Raw genomic sequence first — 19,763 nt, 5'->3', positions numbered from 1 at the left:
ACTTGGTTTTACAGCTTTTTCATTTACACTGTTCATAAGAGTTATTAAAAAAACAGATATATCTTATCTGTTAACATTTTCTAATAATTTATTTCCATGTAGGTGGAGAACGAACTTGTGGTGTACATGAGCTAATCTGCATTAGAAAAGGTAAGAATGGTTTGTGAAAAGTAAGTAACATTTAGCTTGTGAAGAGTACAAGTGAGAAATCTGTTACTCAGTGTTAGTGTCTTAAAGATTCTAGATTATGATGTCAACTCTGTGTTACAGAATTGTTCATGGGGACACTGTTAATGAAAAGAAAAAACCATACAATAAACTGAATTTTTGGAATTCCAAAATAAAATTGAATTTTTCACAAGAAAAAAGCGAAGTGARTGTTCTTCCCAGTGTTCACTGAATTACATGGAAATTCTGAATACTGTCCAGCTGTGGTTGGATTTTTGTAGGATGATTTGATTTTAGTAGTGGTTGAGAGTTGTGGTGATAYTTTAAATAACTGATGTAGTAAACTGGTAATCTCAGGCCATTTTTTTAAATTCAGATCCTAATAACACAAACTGCTTTGAAAATGACTATCAGTAATGAATCCAGTATTTTGTAAGAGAATTTTGTAAAACAGCATCGAGGGCTTTTACAATTTTAAATTTGAGTCACAGTGACTAAAGTTACAATTTGATGGTACAACTCACCTCATCTGCTGGCTAGATACAGTACTGTTTTCCTTCCTCTCCTCTTGCAAGCAGTATGCTCCTTTCTGCTTCCCTTGCAGTGGCATTGCTGTTGAACTTCTATACACCTGATCTGAAAAAACTAACCTTTCAAAAAAGAATTATTTCCTCAGAGTCAATAATTTCCTTAAGTTGACTCACCATTAGGTCACAAGAGTCATAAGGCTCTTGGAAGGAGTGAGAAAGTGGCAGGAGAGGAGGGCTGCAAGGCTCTGTTTTCTGGCAGCAGCTAATTGCTAGATTGCCTTAACAGCATTGTCAAGCTGTATCATATTTGTTAGGAAGAAATTTTGTTAGGCCTTTGAACAGAACATAGTTTCCGAACTGTTCACGTATACTGCATTCACTTACAAGTTTTAGTAAAAACAGTTTTTTTGAAACATTTACTTAGTATCTGCTGACCTCAGAAATAATTCTGACAGGCAAGGTGAAAAATGACTTTACTGTCACAAGCTTTCTTTTACACATTTTATTGGAAGAATAATTGAAAGAATTGCATGTGGTTTGACATTTTTGTAATTCAAATTTATTTCTCTTTTAAAGCTCTGATCCATTCTGTTCTTAGTTTTTAAAAACTTTTTCTTATTTAGAGGGTTTGCTTTCTCCCCCCCACCCTTTTTATGGGGGGAATGTCTCTGACATTCCACTGACCATCARTGCACAATGTTCTATATTCTTGCCTTAATACCTCTACTTTTCTTTCTAAATTATGAAACTCATTGCAGCAAGATGTTCAGGAAGTCTTCTGATGAAATTTCAAAATCTATTAGCCATGCTAATCCTCATTTATTTTGTGTCACCGTACTGGTTTTAAGAAAAACAAAGTTTCTGTATTCTTAGAGGCAATGCTTTTTAATTTGATTTTATTGTTATTACTGGAAGGCTAAATTGAAAAAAACATGCATTTTTTTTAAGGTTCTGTGTTATGTCTGGACATTACAATCTAAGCTTCTTTCATAACTTGTGTGTTGTTATAAACAATTTTTTATAATGGTTGCATGGAACCATTCTGTGTTTTAGATTTGGTGATTAGAAATCAACCTTGGATCTTGCTGGTTATAAATTAGCCCACAGATGCTCATTTTAAGCTTATGCAGGAATGACTTGTTGAAAGATTTGTGGCACAGAGGTCTTTTCCTTCACAGTCTTTTGGCTGTGCCACAAAAGCCAACGCTTCTTTGGCCCATGCGATCACTGTGGAAATTTGATAGACAAGTTAAGCGTTCACTAAGYTGGTATTAGTCAGTGTGCATGCATTTAACCTTAGTCTTAGTAGCTCTCACACAAGTTAATTTCCTCACTCATCCTGTATATTAGCCTATCCTTAACTGAGTTTGAGAGGCCTTAGCCACTGCTCAGAACTAACCAAAAGATACTTCATACCACTCAATAGTCCRTCAGCCCTCTTTCTGATCTATGTCATCGTGGAGATCTTCAAGGAAGTGGTCACCACTGAAAAAGGGAAAAGCAAGGAAGAATATGTCTTCTATGAATAATACTAGGAAAATTTTCCAGTTTCAAGTAATGGAGTATAATTAGCGTATATACATGGATTATACAACTTGAAGAACAGGTGTTCCTGGAGATTAGTTTTTCTTTCTGGTTAGCAAGCTAACCCATTCCCAAATTGTCATCTTCTTGCCTGCCACTCATTTGTGTTGGGGGAGATGGAGACCTTGGGGTCTCAGATGATGAAATGTGAAAAGGGATCAAAAATGTCTGCAAGGCTATGTGTGACCACACCATATAGCTCAAAGTTATTTAAGGAAATCTTCTACAGTAGCATAGTACATATGAAGAAAGGAGGAAGAGATGGATACCCTATATTAATTAAATATTAACATTTTTCTTTCCACTAGCTATATATATGAAGGTGTAATTGTAAAAACAAAAAAATGAACACTTCCTTCGTAAGCTTCATTCTAAGAATATTCAGTTACTAAAATGAGAATCATTGAAATTTTACTTTTCATCTTTTTTCTTTTTTGGAGTTTTGAACTTCTCTCTAATTATGAAAAATCATGAAGCTCTTTTTTTTTTTGAAATGTTCATTATTTTCACTTTTTAGGTACTCAGGACTGCAGAATTGGTATTGTAAACAGTGCAGAAGATTTTTCGTTTTTAAAAAGCATTGATTTCATTTACGTTAAAAATGCTTCCACTGAAATTAGTTTTATTTATTTGGGTTGTAGATATTTTTAGCTCTCTGAGACTCRAAGATATGTAAGATGAATGCATTCTGAATATCTGAGATTGTATCAGTCTTTAGATAATAATCAGTACTGTAACAATACAGAACGCAGACTTACTAAGCAAAAGGTGTTGCAGCTGTCTTGCCTAGTGTCACACGGTGCCGTCATGGCTTCATAACTGCCCAAACTAGGCTGCAATGGATCCTCTTCTAATCTGCAAAATGTAGTTTACATTGCTCTTGTGGTGTTTTGTCTATTCAGGTTCCTTTTAACACATTCTGTATGTTTGTGAGTAATTTGTAAGAAATTGACCAGGAGTAAGAAGATTGATTGGCCTTTCCAGAAGATCTGGAAAACTGATTCAYGTATGTTCTTAAATAAAGGCTTTTCTAAAAGCATAAATATAGTCCTGACAAATTTGTATATTTTGTTGCAATTATATAACAGTTAGTGACTGCAGAACAGAAAACAAGTCATTTTYCAGCTAAGGAAAAGAAAATGCGTTGAAGAGATATCAGTTATTGTAGAAGACTGGTAATGCAGCACTTACTTGTGACTTCTATATGCAATGCGGCTAGGTGGCTGAACTGTGTATRTATTGTTTTTTGGAACTTAAAAAAAAAAAGAAAAGAGAGAGATATTTGCTTCTATTATAAGTGAACTTCTTTACTTCCATCATTCATTTAGTGCAAGTTTATATGTACTTTTTTCTTTCCCCAAATTCTCATTGTTATTCAGCACAACAAATTGAAGACTGGGCCAAGGAAAGAATACTGCTTAGTTTAGTTTAGTTAGCAGTGACAATTAAGGCTCTTAGCATAGCAGCAGCAGCAGGTGACTTTTTTCCTCCAAAATTTATGTTTATACTGTTTATCCTAGTCAGTTAAAGCTCTATATTTTTGCAGACTATATGCCTAACACCCAAATGCACTCAAATGTTTTTGAGATAGACATGAGAATTATATAGGGTCGTCTTCTGTTTATTTGCTATGGACATAAAAGAATTTAGGGAGCTTGAGGTCAGACTTCCAAAAAATGTGTATTTTTTGGCTATGTAGTGAATTATAGTGAGGCTGTCAGACTGACATGCAGTTGGTGGTTGTTAGATGTACTGATATTTAAGGTTTTTTTGTATTCTGTTTGTACAGATGAGACAGACTCATGATGAATGTTCATGATACTGAGCTGTAACTGAAAAAAAAAMCCTGTAATGTGTTTTCATGTTCATTGTACCACCTAGAAGCAATGTTAAAGCAAAAAATATACAATCACATTATTTTTAGGTCTCTCTCACATTTTGTTGTTTGTTTATATATTTTTGAAGTAATGTAATCCTTTAAACTTGGCAACACATTTCATATTTAAACCACAGGTATGTAGTTTGAATATCTGTCTAAGGTCTGAGTTGCAGAGATTTTTTTAATATTATTTTTATAAGCCTCTTTTTATAAAGTGTTCTTTTCTTTCTGTTGCTGTGGCAGCCGTGCAAACAAAAGAAATTGTTCAGCAAACAGTCTTTGTGACTAATAATGGAACAGAATTGCTCTTTAATATGCAAGATAAAGAAGTTGCAAAAAGGCAGTTTCCTTGGATGACAATGGAAAATGTCACTTCTAATAATAATTTTGAAAAGATAATAGGGTGTGACTTTTTTATATTAATCATATATAAGTAGAGCTATGTCCTTTTTAATGTTCAGGTCAGGTAACAGTATCCATTCACGCATATCTCTGTGTTAAATTGCCAGCTGCATTTAATTCAAGTAGGAAGAAAATCATATTTATTCATGAGTTTCATTTTACAACTAGAAACACTTTTTTTCAATCAGCTGCATTTGTTTTTCAAGTTATATTAATTTTTTTGATAGTTACGCTAAAGGAGTGTCATTGACAAGCAAAAATCGTGTTTCTTTTTCTCATCCAATTGGCAAAACTTTATGGGCCAGCAGTTACTGTTCACTACAAATTACAGCAAATTTCTTTAGTTTAGGTAACCGCACAAATGTATGTTGTTACTATTGATTTTAGAGTTCATATATAGAGAGTACAGAGTTCACTGGGCTTTCTCTTATTACCAATATATGAATAAAAACTCTAGTAAAAAAAATACACAATTAAGGTACATTTATGATATACTCTGAAAACAATAATTAATCTGTTCATAACTGCACGCTGCTTAATTTTATATAGACAAATGTTTCTTCAGGCTAGAAATACATGAAGTTCTGTATTTTTTATTCTGAGAGTACTAAATTTAAAACAGATCTGGTGGTATGTGTAAATATGCCTGCTTATTCAAAAATTGGTAGTAATAATGTTAGGATTAATAATGTTAGAATACGTACTCAATCTTACACTCTGTTGGAAAGCYAATCTGTATACCTTTTGAATTAGAGAAAGTTTTATATGAAATAGGTACTTTTCTTTGAGCTGATTGCCCGTGCAGGAAGCAAAGTGTGTTTCTGCTTGTTCTTCTGTGTTTTGGAGTCTTCTGCCAAGCAGAACCTCTCAGTTCAGTTTCTTCTGTAGCAAGTTTTATGTGCRGGAATGGTGCTATATGAAAACTCTTATTTCTGGGCATTTCTTCACTTAGGATGTTTATATAATCATTGTTACTGCACAATAMTTTGCTATATATGCTAGTTAATATTTGCGCTGTTTAGCAGATCTGGATCCTGGATTGTTTCATGCTTTGTTAGTTGTAGTTGTCAGTTGGATTGCCAAAAACGTGGCAATATAATTTTTATTTATTTATTTAATCATGCCCTTTTTCCACACTAGTCAAGAGCTACTTTGTAGTAACTATGAAATTTTACATCACAAGCCTCTACACCTATGCAAGCCTAGCACTTCTGCACTGTGAGGTTTATTTTGAGAGTTCCATTGGAAGTCTTCATGCTAATCATTGCTATTTCTTTACCCTCCAGTGGGAGAACGTAGTCTTGTATTATGCTGTGTAATTGCAACAGATTATTGGGCTCTGGAAGCAATCCAGGTGATTCCATGATGTATTGCTATTCCAAGCAGCATTCCAACCTTTGTTTCCCTGTTTCTGGTCAGAGGTTTCTGTTGCAAGATGCTGCTTAAAGAAAAAAAAAAAAAGAAGAGGAGAGGTTGAAATCCATGTTAGAGAGAAAAGACAACGAAGAACTAGCAAATCAGTGGGTGGTGGTAGTGGGAAGGTCGTGAGCATTTAGGAATTAAGAGAATTTTGTCAAAAGTTCAAATCTGGATTTCAGGCTATGACTTTTGTTATTGCTAAATTATTTATTAGATTAGTGATGTTTTGAAGCACAAGGACCTCTGAAAGATTGTTTTGGCACGATGGTTTGAAAGGAAAGAAAAGAAATCCTGTAAATGACAATTTGTAGATGCTGTATGCTTAAGTAATACAAGTTGCTACAAGTAACTTTACAGTTATAGGCATATGATCAGCTGATTTGCTAAACCAATACCTTTTTAACACAAACTCTAATGTGTGAAGTATATTGAACTCTATTTGATATAAACATTTAGTCAAGTAATTCAGTTACCCACATTAGAATTAAATATATTTATTATTTTTATTAAAATGTATTCTGGACTGTCTTCCTGTGCAGAGACTTGGAATTTAGATTCTAGACATATTTTTTCTTATTAAATCTTATAATCAGGTATTAAGAAAATGGAGGGGAAGCACGGAGTCCTGATTTATTTCTGTAGCAGTGCAGATTATCTTTTAGCCAATATGAAGTGAAATGAATCGAATAGGGGAAAAAGCTACCATTATTCCCAATGACTTTCCACTGGTATAAAAGTGACATTGAGATTATACTGGTGTAGCTGTACTGATGTTGCAATTCCAGTAATTTTTTTCATGCAAACAAGCACATTTATTGTTGTCATTTTTAATGCATTTTTAATAAATTATCCTTTAAATGCCACTGCGTATCACCTTATTTTTATCCCTTTCAAAATAACATAGAGGAAAATAGAAAACTTACTTAATTATATGAAGTTTTAAAAGGGCATTATTCTCCAAAATAGAAAGTTAAATAAGCACTTTCATCCTGATACGATTCTGACAGTCTTTCAAAACTTCTGAAAGGTTCACGTTGCTAAAGATTGTTACAGTAATGATCTTGTTTAGGAAGGGCTCTTTTCAGTGTTACAATGAAATCAAAATTGTCGTTTCATGTTTATGTTCATTTAGAATTGCATTTCATGCTATCACTGGATATCACTTAATCACTTTACAGTGTTAAAATAGAGGTAGCTTGTGTTGCATGTGCTTGTAATTTGAGTCTATGAGAGTGTTATAAACTTGCTGGATAACAAAATGCAAGGTGCTGGAGGAAAAAATGCATGGGAAGGAACATCATGAAGACTAGCAGTGTAAAATACGCATTTAACATAATAAGCTGACAGATGTAGCTGATTGAATTAAGAAGAACATGTTGCAGAAAAAAGGAGAAATACAAGTTTGAAATGGAAGAGTCAGTATCTTTATACAGAAAAATTTTGGTTTTAAATTGTTACTGAATGTAACTAAACAAAAAAATGTAAATAAAAACATTATTTTACAGATGAGATTTGTGTGGTTTGTTTCACACTGAGCTAAAATATTTCTTCTGATGCTTGCTTTGGCAAAACAAAAAAGAATTTGGTAAAATTGTAGAAGGGAAGTATGCAATTCTTATTATATAATAGAGAGAGAAGAATGAAAAGTGGAATAGAAAGCTTTTTTTATCTTTTGACAAGTTGAATAAAATGTTTAGAGGGAATTCTCAGTTCATTGTCTCTGATTTTAGTGGAAATGTCAACTAATCAATATTGACASTAAAGCTGCTGCTTTTTTTAGTTGGGCAGTAGGTGACAGCTGACAACTATTAAAATAATTTTTCTTGCTGGGAAACCTACAGGTAGTCAGGAATCTCATTTTAAGTCTTGTAACACAACACTGTATAAAAGATACCCCCTTTAGTTACATTACTTTATCTAGATAAACTAAATTCTGTTTTAGTTACTGCGATTGTTACAGCTGCTGCACCAAACAAGAAATCGGTAATTTTTCTGAATTATTGTGAAGCTTTGTATGTTGAGTTTACTTTTTCAAGCAAAAGTTGTTTAGAAAGAGGACAAAATGTTAGGTAACCTCCAGGTTTAGTTACTTCTTACACAGTATGTAATTAGTTGTGAAAGAAAAGATGTTAACATTCAATCTGACACATGAAAATACAGTTCTTGTTCCTATTGATTAATCAACCTCACCAAAGTAGTTCACTTCAAAGCTGATTCTAAGGCTTAGGGTTTGGGGGTGTGTGTGGGGGGGGAGGGGAGGTTGTTTTCCTTTGTGACATGAATTGTTTGTGAGAAAGAAACATGTACCATTTGGTGATAAATAATTTAAGCAAGGAGAAAAGGCAATCCAGACATGAATCTTATTTTGTAGTTTGGTAACTCAGTTTTCTTAAGACATTATTATTATTTTTTTTTTGCAGATCTTAGAAAATTAGTATGACATGATGAAAAGCAGCAGCGAGTAGTGTTAGAATTAAAATTTTTGAGCTGGACAATACAGCTTATTTTCAAGTAATATCAAGTTACAATGATGTAAAAACTAATGTAAGAGTGGTTCTTCTGTAGAATGAAGCATCAAACAGCAGTACTATCTTGTTTAACTGAAGGAATTTAAAAGGACTAAAAAATCTTAGATCAAGTTGTAAAAAAAAAAAAAAAGAAAAGAAAAGATATGAAAACCGAATGCTTGATTTTTCATTTTTTTCAAACATTTTTGGGCTACAGTCTTAGAGATAATGCGTGTTCTTTGGAACACACCTGTAGTTACTTAATTTGGGCACAGTAGAGATAGGGTTGCATTTATAAATGAATAATTAAAACATCACTGAGATAACTATGTGGCTTTGTACGTTTAGCTAAGTGAGCAGTAYGATGTGGAGTGTAAGTGCTACAAAAATAAGATTGTATAATGTAGATAATCATAGCAGTGTGTATGTAGCTGTATATTAAAATATTAAGTGTTTTTTAATATGTTTGAAAATTTGTTTTTGTTTGATACTTATTTAGATATGCCTTTATTTTCTAAAGAATTTGAAATATCTTTTGGAAAGCAAAAGTTGTTTAATAACAAGAAAATTACATTAGAGAAGGAGACACTATTTTTGTATGTAGGACAAAGACGGTAAGTTTCTGTGTTCTTAATGATTTTAATTCTAGTGATAACAATAAAAATGTATTAAGTGTGATGTTACTGTAGTACTTGTGTATTATGAGTATAATTTTCCATGATGTTTCCGCAGCCAGCAATTCAATTAGGACTAAGTTTGTAGTAAGATTTAAAAAATACATATTTCTAAAACTTTTTGAATTATTATAAACTGCAAAYATTCATTATTGTTTACCATTAGAACTGAGGGTAATAATGAAATTTATGGAAGTAGGACGCTTGAAGTTGATATATGACTTTTGAAAAGTACTTCCTTTCTACTGTTTTTTGGTAAAAGTAATTGTAAAACAAACCACTGTGAATGTGTAAGGGTTTTTAAAATGCTTTTCATGGTACAATTAGTGCCCAAGCAAGTTAGAATTTAAGATGATATGTTTTGAATGAAAATAATGCTGATGCATTTTATATGCAAAATGTGCTTTCCTTTTTTGTCTATCTATAAAGTGCAACTGGTACTTCAGCTACAAGAAGCTAATTGAAGGATTAATGTGATGTACAAAAGCTTCATTTATAGACAGCAGTCTTTACACATTTGCATGTGGAAAGTTGAAGTAGAATTTTATTTGTTTTTCTGGCTTTATAATATTAAGTAAAAGGATTTCAGCTTGGTAATATACTTAATCTGTGAACAAACATTTTAAGATTCTTTATTTGGATGCAAATTGGTATGAAAATATAATTTTCAAGTCCTATGTTCCCACTGAATTCCATAAATAATTAATTAGTTTTCCTACAGCTAAAGTTTCAGCCTTTTTATAAGGCATCAGCCAATCTTCTTTTCCCTCCAGAAAAATGTCATCAGATACTGTGTTTCCATAGAGAACTATATAATTTGAACATATGTTCACATACAGTGCCTTTCTAATTAATTAGTATCCAAGAAGAAAAAGCTAAAATCGTGTTTTGAGCTTCTTTAGATTCTGGGTAACTTCCACTTTGATAGGTCAAAATAACATTGATTGTTGAACAATACAAGTATGTGTAGAAAAATTTTTAACTTTTTAAGAGTAGATTATGACATACTTGAAATCATGCTTTCATCTAAGATATTGTGCAATTAATCTGTTTTATTTTTTTAAAAAAATCACTCTCCTTTGCTGTGAATCATAGAATCATAGATATCTGAACTGCAGTCCAATCTCCTGCTCAAAGCACGGTTGATACTGAATTTGGGCTAAGTTGCTTAGGGCAACCTGCTCCAGTAATTACACAGTTATCCTCAGTGAAATTTTCTTACCTTGTGCAAGTCGGAAACCCACATGTTTGAGTCGATGATCATTGTTTCTTGTTCCCCTGCCATGCAAATCAGTAAAATACATGCTTCCATCTTTGTGAACTCCTCTTAGGTATAGGGAGGCTGCTGTTAGGTCCCATCGAAGCTGCTTCTCCTCCATGCTGAACAAATGCCCTTTCCTCAGCCTCCACTCATAGGACAAGCGCTCTAGCCCTCTGCGACCTTTCTTCAGCAGCGGGGAAGATCGGAACAGAGCTAGTCGTGGTCAGCAAGAATACAGTTGCCTTCTGCTACTTGCCTGCATGTCTCATTCACATATTCAGATGCTGTAAGGCACAAGAAAGGTTAGCCTTTCAAGTATACATCATGAGTATCCATCACAGTGCTAAGTCAGGTCAGCCTGAAATGCTGGAAGGGTGTGAGTCTTTCTGTGAGTTACAGGAGAATCAGTTATAGTTTTGAAAATCTTTTTTTGGTGTGGTAGACTGCTGAAATACTGAAATGATTTTTATGTGAGGTATATTTTTAAAATCCACCTAGAAGATGCAATTCTTAAAAGATTCGGTAATCTGTTGAAATTATCTGTCACTTTGTGGTCATATTAAGCGAGTACTTTGAGTATCAAAGATACGTCATTCTGCTTCAGTCTTGATTCCTCTACCTGGTTTTAATTCAATTAAGTATGCTTTATTCCACTTAGCTCTTTCTTGTTTTATATACAAGCTATCCACATATCAGGATCATACTGCTAGATGCTTTTGCTCACTCCATTCCCCCCCTCCCCCCTTTCATCCTTCTCATCCAGCATCCTGCTAGTCAGGGCTAACCTGTATTCAGCTACACTATTGCTAAGTTGGCCCTGAGTGCAGGAAGCCAGACCTCCTGAGGGGGGGATGCTCTCAGGGCCCTTACATTCTCACGTTTAGTTTTTTTTCATCAGAAATCATCAGCACTGACATGTTCTGACAATCTCCTGGTTTCCTGCAGAGCGCCKGTCTTGTTATGGCATCTGGTATTCCAGCAGTGCCTCTTGCTCACAATGTCAGTCTTCCTTAAATTAGGACTAGGTACTTTTTTCTTTTAAAACCTGATGAAATTTAACATTATTAAACATTTATTCAAAAGAAAATAGTAGTGTTTCAGCTATATCTTACATGTATATTGGGAACTTTAATAGTGTTTATTAATGACCAATTCTGATAAAATATTTTAATTTCGTAAAAATTGATTTTTTAAAAAACCTATTTCTTTCAGTGTCTCCTGAAGCGATTGGATTCCTGTCTGCTGTTGGTGTGTTCATTATCCTCATGTTGCTCCTTTTCCTATATATCAATAAGAAGATGTGTTTTGAAAATGTTGGTGGTTTCCCAGATCTTGATTCAGGATATGCTGCAAGAAAGAATTCACAAGATAAACTTTGTAAGTGTCATAAATATAGTTTATTAAACTTAGTTATAAGACTTATTTCCTTGTAAAAATGTATAATACATAAATACACAAATAATCACATGACTCAAGTGATGAAAAGATATACATTATTGACTTTTCCTATGATTTTGCACTATGTTTAAGAGAAGAAACTTTTACAACCGCAAGCCTCAGAAATTCAACAGCTGTATAATGGAAGAGTTGGCATTTACTTATCTTCTTCTCTTGCAATAGGAGAGTACTCTTGAATGTGTTTTAAACATGCCATAATTGYCTATAAGTAAATCTTCCTAAATTAATTTGAGAATGGGATTGTTGGATTTTCACTCAGCCTACCAAATCCGTGTTTGAACTTGTGGAGGTGGTGATGCATTTACTCACCTAGAAAATAATTTTAAGGAGTTGGAAACAGACATTGGAAACTAAATAGATCTCTTCTCTGGCTGATGAGTTATTTCTAGACTTTATTTTCAACAGAACAAAATTTTTAAGGGTAATGTGTAGACACAAGGATAACTAGATCTTATAACATAAGAGCTTGAGGGCTGGTAAATTAAACTCTTCTGTGCATTTGGGCTGCAGGGACTGAACATGCTTTGTTAGCTCACATGAGAGGAAGAGACAGACACCAGAGAACAGGACAGGAAATCTCAGAGGTGTTCTTCCCTGCTGCCTCTTTAAAAAAATATTTTTTGGGGGGGAAGGGGAGTGATAGAAGAATATTTTTACTCTGGAAATTAAGTTTTTCTTCTTTTGTTACACAGCACATCTTCGTATTCAAAAATATCTCCCATTATGTAAAAGATAGCAAATGTTTTGGGGGCAAAGAAGTCTCCATGATGTGCACTGCTGTGCAGCTGTTACGTTGAAAAGTTGTTTTGATGTGATTTTTAATTAAAAAAAAATCTTAATTTAAATGTCTTATAACTTCTTCTTTACAGGTTAGAATAAAAATGCATATTTCCTCCTCACACAGTTGTCTTATTTTGAAAATAATGAATTTTATTATGGTTAGTTGATGCTGCTATTGATGAAAGACTGTCACTTTACTAGTTGAATTTTGGCCTCATTTGAAGATACTTACTTATGTTGCTTTCTTATTATTGTCAATGGGTGTTGAATGAAAAGAACAAAGTTGCAACTTCACCTGGTAAATAAGTTAGAGGTAACAAAAGCAAATAGCTGTGAAATTGAATTTGGAGAAATGGAGTTGATCTGTTTGTGAAACAGAAGACTTTTCTATTGAAAAGTTGTTGATCAATAAATTGGACAAATGGCGTTTTTCAGGAACTTACACCAAAATTTGAGCCTTCCCTCTGTGTCTTCTCTGGTTGATACTCTTAGCAATGCTGTAGATGATCTGACCAATGCTGTTGGAGAAGTCAGCTACAGTGTAGCTGATTCAGTAACAGAACAAGTAACAAACATGATAAATGGGCTTCGTGCAGAGAATGAAAATTCCAAAATACAGGATGAAAAACCTGTTGAAGGTAAAGAGGATACGCTGTTATTAACTCATTCCAAGGAAATTAATATGAAAGAGGGAAGAAGTACTGCAGAAAATAAAGAGACTCATTATCCTACTTCATCAGATTTTGTAAAAAAAGATCTAAATCAAGGTGAAGTATTTGACCATGTCCTGGGCAAAAAACAGTGCCAATTAAAAGGCAGAGATAATAACAATCAGTTTATTAATGATACAGAAGTACCTCAGGATTTGAAGAATGTAGGAAGAACTGTTAAAAAGGAAGCAGTAGGAGGAAATGAGTATTTAGTAAGTAAGTTCTCAAAGGATAATAGCCTGAAAAACAGTAAATTTACAGTGGATGGGTTAATCAAGGAACAAGATAATTGCCTACATGCAGTATCAGATAATTCTAAGAATCACTTACAAGGAAAAATCAAGCCACGATCATCTGAGATTGATTTTAAGGATTCGAAAGAAGTGCACAGGATGAATGTTTCCCAAGATTTAGAAACAAAAGTGAATGAAGTACAAAAGCAAAAAATATCAAATTCTGACTTGAAAAAGACACACAGTGATCATTCCTTAAAAGAAAAGAAATCTGAAGCCTTTTTTGACAGAAAAGGAAAATCTGTAACAAAGGATGGAGATAATACATCAGCTACAACTACAAAAACAGGTAAAAGGAAAAATTCTAAGAAATCAGAAAAATGTTCACGAGAGCTAAGTAATAAGAAGACAGCAGAAAAAGGTGAGGAGTCCTTGAGAAAGCTTCATTTTTCAACCTTTCCTGAAACTTATGGTACTTTCTACTTTTTCACATAGCTTGCAGATTTCGCTTTAATAATACTGTTTTCTGTGGATGGAAGTAATTTTGTTTTCTAGGTACTTCATTCTCTAATTATGATATCTCTTTGAAGTTAATTACTTTTTAAAAAATATAGTTAATGGAACTGATTACTAGATATTTTTCATATAATCTAACTTTTTTTTCCTTATAAAATTCTTCTCACCTTTTCTGAAGTACTTTGTGTGATTTCTATCGCAAACTTGAAATTAATTAATATTGGGAATTAATGCTTGTTCTTTGAAAGTGGCTTTCTTTTTGTGTGCTTTAAAACTTTTACAGATTGTACAAATCTTGCGGTCTTTCAAGTTTGCATAGAGTCTGATGAGATAAAGAAAAAATGCATTTCTGTCACATTTGTGTTATGGTAGATCTTCAGAACATATTTCCAGGATATATAACATAATTTTAAGACAGAAAAGTCACTGACAAGTGATAGGTAATTTTAAATATAAAGAGAACTGAACAAGACTTAAAGTTAGGGGCAGGTTTAGCTCAGCTGGTTAGAGTGTGGTGCTACTAATGCAAGGTCATGGGTTCAATCCCTGTATGGGCCACTCACTCGAGGGTTGGGACTAGATGATCTCCAGAGATCCCTTTCAACCTTATGATTCTATGATAATCTTGGAGAGAAAACCTGTCTATTGGTGTGGATGCTGTGTGCGCTGCCTTCAACATCCAGTCTTGTAACAGTGGGGTTGCAATAGTTTGTGAGCAAGATGCAAAACCTGGTATTTTTACACAGCTGCTTTGCAGGATGTGTAGTGAATTTTTAGAAAACAATGCATGCTTTCCTGGAGAGGCTGTTTCTGTAGAGAGATGAATAACTTGATAATACAACAACATTTTTTTTCAGTGCATGTGTTATTTCCTCATATGATGCAACACTTGGAAAGTATATTCTCTATTGAAATTTCATTGTAGGTACCATAATAAGCAAATCAATAGGTTTTAATAGGTTAATAATGATATTAGTCAAATGAAAGAAAGTGCTTTAATACGAACATGAATTCTCCTGGGCAAGTTTCCATAGAAAACATAAAAATCAATAGAGACATGTCAGGGAGAGGCATAAAAAAACACAACCTTTTTGAATTTAGTTGAGAGTTTTTTAAAATGTTGCAAGAAGCTATTTTCCCTGAAGAAACTGAAACAGATTTGTATTATTAAATTTTTTAAAAATATTTCCTTTGATACCTAGTATTCTAACTGTATTTAGGTTAAGTCCTCTGAAGAGAACTCATCCTGTTTCATGATTTGAAATACTATTTCTCCTGAATTAAAATGTATGATCTAGAATGAAAGATCTAGTTGCTCATTAGCAGTCTTTAAGGCACCAGTTTTCCTGTAAATACTAAATTAAGCTCATGTACACGTTACATTTAGAGCTGGTAGCACCATCTGCAGTTAAAAGTTTCCTCACTTTTAGCATTTCAAGACCTTATTTTCAGTCACTATAACTGTGTGCCAAATTTGAACCATTTGGGATGAAATCTGACATGGTTTCTGTCTGTGATCTATCTTCTAAGCTGTAGTTTAAAATCTCTTACTGTTTCCAGGAGTAAAGTATGGCAAAAACATGCTGGCTATCTGTGCAGAAAATAAATAAATTTCTCATCTGCTTTATTAGGAATCTTTGATGCTTTTGTACGTTGGATTATGTACTTGAAATGTGGCAGAGCACTTTTCCCATGCCAGAAATGTGCCTGTTATTTAGATTTTTTACTTCAAAAAATTTTTACAAAGTTCTAAATCTTTGAAACGTTGTTTTGAAAATGCATGGTAAAAACTTCTTTTAATTTCTTTGTTAAATTCTTTGACCATCCTACTTGCACTTACATGCTTCATTGTCTGAGTTGAAGAAAGAGCAGGACTTATCCTACTTTGATACTTTTGGATATTGAAGGACGTAGGAAGTTTGAAGAGAAGAACGGAGAATTAACATGACTTATGAGAGGAGTGAAACTTTCTGAGTGCAAGGTGGCATAACAAGTTGTTGACTGGGATTTGATGTAGGATAAATGACAGCTGTGGAGGAACTGATAACACATGAAGATGTAGAGAGACTAAGGTTGAAAAACTTAACATTACATAAGTATATGATTAGGTGCAAGTAAAGAGAATATGGGATTGAATATGCAAGGAGAATCAAGAGAAACTTCTTGAGAAGCCAAAAGGGGATGCTTAGGTCAGAAGCCTGGAGTATGGAGCAAAGAGACTTAGGATAAGATTCATCTCATTTAAATGTAATCATAATAAAAATTGTCTTACCTGAACTTGTAGCCTAAACTTTCTCTATAAGCACAGGGAGAAATAGACCTCTCTGTAAGTGATTTTACTATGTATCCTAGAGGCTTACCTAGAAGTAGGAGGCAATGGCCTCTGTAGTAGGAAGAGCCAACCACTCTGAATGTAAAAAGCTGGATGGCTAGCTTAGATGGAGTTACCATAATTTTAAAYGGAGGAATTTTGACTAAGCTGAATCCTTCTTTAGTCAGAAAGCCCAGGCAGAGACTGCCTGGACATGAAGACGGGGACTGAGTGGGACCTAGAATGAAAAACTAGAGGACTTGGCTGGGCTTGGGAGGAGGAAAGAAAAGGTGGAGGGCAAAAGAGATTGAGTGTGGCCAGATAGTGTATTAGACAATGTTCCCCTGCAGAATCAGGAACTGAGCACAACATTATGGCATCTGAGTTCTCCTGCCTTCAGTAATTAATAAAATTCCACTGACAAATTGTATGCCATGGACTTGTTCACATGGAGCAATGGTAATGCTAACCTTTATTAAGTTTGCATGAACCTTTTTTATGCCTTTTGGAATTTGGTTTCTACAAAAAGCTCTGCAAAAATTGTTAAATTTGGACAGAACCCAGTTGAAGTTTGGAAAATGGAGGGAGATTTCTTTTTACTGTACTAGAAGTCCAGCTGCATCTTTCAATTATAAAGGGAAATCATGCTCAAGAGAATTAGTTGGAAAAAATTGGCCACCAGAAGGTAGAGGAACTGGAATAAAAAATGTAACAAAGATACTTTCTTCTATGCAACTTTAGCTGTTGTCAGGTGTCTGTAATGAGAATCTGCCTTTGAACAAAGGGACTGTAAATAAAATAAATTGTGCATATAAACATCTATCAGTAGCATTTTCTGGTTTGTTGTCTTGATTTTAAGCACTGCTAACACGCATTTTAAAACAATTTTGTGACAGGCTTTTCTTTAAGAGTTTTGTTTCTAGCTTATGCTACATGCTCACAACAAAAATAACTTGGAGGGTTAGGAGTTGCCTTTTTTGATTTGTTAGGTATCCAAATGTGATAGTGAAGCAGTAATGAGTTTACTTTACATAAATTATAATTGTTTGAGCATTTTCGTCTTAAATGAAGGGTTTCAAGAATTTGAATGTCTCCTACCTTTCAAAAAAAGCTCTGTTTTCTGTTTTATTTGTTAAAGAAGTTTTATGTTTTGAGCTGCAATTGATTTGCTTTATTTTGTTCAAACAGACAACTCTTATATGAGTAAAGACCAACATGGTTCTTCATCTGAGAGTGAAGACGAAGCACTGGGCAAATATCATGAGGCCTTGTCTAGAACCCAGAGTTCCAGGTTGCCGGTGGTGGATGGTAGGCAACAAAAAAACTATGTATGGGAAACCAGACAAAAATACAGTCCACTGTCTGCAGAATACGATGGATACAGTAGTGAAGCCTCAATAGATGAAGGTAAGATTGTTTTACAAACATTCCTTTTAATCCTAATTTTGTAGTTACGTTGTTTGTATTTTACAAATAATATCTGCAAGAAATATCCAAATATCTTTTATACTTGTGCATATTCCAAAAAAACTAATGTGAACTTGTTTGTGTGTTCTCCCAGAAATACTGAAAATAATATAATTTCTTCTTATGTTATATACAATTTTATTAATAGTCATTTTATTCTTTGGGAAATCTTCTTTAAATTATTTGATTCAGGAAAGAAACATGGCAACTCTTCATAAATTCTAGGGTATTATAAATGTAAACAAGTCCCAGCTACAGGATTTGATATGCTTTTATTGATAAACTCTCCTAACAGCAAAGTAAGCAGAGCTGGTTATTGCTCATGGTACATATGATCATTGTCATATGCATTACTGGAATGTCTTGAATCTTTCCTTGAAATCGTGGAAAAAAATAACTACAAATATTAGATTAATATTAATCTTCCATGGAGTTAAAAGTTGGAAGTAAATAGTAGGATGTTTTCTTTTGTGGTATATATTTGTTAATTTTCAGTAAAGGTCATGCTTAACTGCCTGAGTAGTCAGATATTAATATTTTTTTTTGTGTTTTATACTTCAAAATAGTTGCATTTAAAAACTATCTCCAGTCATTTTCTAGCATCAAAAGAGGGAGGTTTGGTTGAAGTTAGTTAAAAGTCAGGCTTTACTATACCTACTGTATTATAGTAAGACATTTCCTGGCCTCCCTTTAATTTATTAAAACATAGGTTTTTTTTTTTAAAAAAAAAAGATTATTTTCTTTCTACCAAAAAGTGGATACATATAATTGAAAGGAAGTCTATACCTAAATATATACAGTGCAAAAGTGCTTTAAAAAATGAATTTTTCTACTGTTTGATATAATTCTATTATTTAGAAGTCCATTTGTCAATAAAACTCGAAATTAGTGCATGCTCTTTAATGATTCTGAAGTTAAGACACACAGGATGTGAAAGCCATCGTTGAAACTGCAGAATAAGAGAATTCTATTCTCTTCTGATCATCAGAATTTTCAGATCTTTCCTTTGTTTTTTAACTTTAAAAAGACTGTTGAGTTGAGTTTCAGCAACTAGGGAAGTAAATACAGAGGTGGGGTGGGATGGTAAAGACTGATCCTTGGACACTTTTATGGAGAAGGACGGTAATGAGAAGGAATAGTTAAAGTATCTTGTTTTGTTTTTTTTTTTTTATATCTACTGATATCTATCAGCAGTATTGTTGAGGGAATGTGAAAGGTGGGATACTAGCTTTTGGGATTCGTGTACCTGATTTTGCTGTCAGAAAGGACAGTGAGATATATTAACAGGAGATGAAAAACAAAGTGTAGTTATTAGTAAATACTACCAGATATTACTACTACTATTATAAAACTATTCTCAGATACATCATTCTTAGTATTTGTCTCATTCTAAACCAATGAAGCCCCTCATTAAAATAAAGTCATATAATAATTCAGGTTGGAGAGAACATCTAATATTCCTCTTTTTATTTCACAGTTATTTAGATTTTGATCCTACTTCATCTTCTCAAATATTTTTTCCATCTTAGCTTTCCAATTTAGCCCCATAAGACTTGAGCTTATAGCATTGTGCTGTCATCAATCCAGGATTTGTTTTCAGTTTAATAACTGTGTTTCTTATGATCCTCTGAGATCATCAAAATTTACACGCTTATTTCTGTCCTCTTCTGAGGAATAAGAACTTTAGTCCAGAAATTTATATCATGATTAGAATATAGGACAAGAGAATCGTGTTGGCAAGTCCTGGTGTTGCAGCAAGAAACCAAACAACTGTTTTTCCCCTCCTTCTCTTTTGTTTTTTCTTCTCTTGCTAAAGATACCATCCATCACCAGCTGCCATTCCTTTTCAATGCTGTCTTCATTT

General features: G+C 33.5%; 1 protein-coding gene across 2 annotated transcripts in view; it reads left to right on the top strand.

The window, feature by feature from the left end:
- Nucleotides 1-19,763, top strand: part of SYT14 (synaptotagmin 14) — a 79,722-nt gene that overhangs the window by 11,189 nt on the left and 48,770 nt on the right. The window contains exons 2-4 of one of the 2 annotated variants that reach the window (XM_085315805.1): nt 103-150; nt 11,637-11,801; nt 17,621-17,839. In XM_085315805.1, coding sequence (XP_085171931.1) covers nt 103-150; nt 11,637-11,801; nt 17,621-17,839 — 432 coding nt within the window. Of the gene's footprint in view, nt 1-102; nt 151-11,636; nt 11,802-13,045; nt 14,027-17,620; nt 17,840-19,763 lie in introns of those variants that run through there. The other variant, XM_085315804.1, reaches the window with a different exon arrangement.

This window comes from Rhea americana, unplaced genomic scaffold (genome assembly GCF_003343005.1).
Source record: "Rhea americana isolate MKP2758 unplaced genomic scaffold, rheAme1 scaffold_44, whole genome shotgun sequence".
Taxonomy (NCBI): domain Eukaryota; kingdom Metazoa; phylum Chordata; class Aves; order Rheiformes; family Rheidae; genus Rhea; species Rhea americana.
Note: the sequence above shows the minus strand (reverse complement) of the source record. Positions and strands in the feature narration are given on the sequence as shown.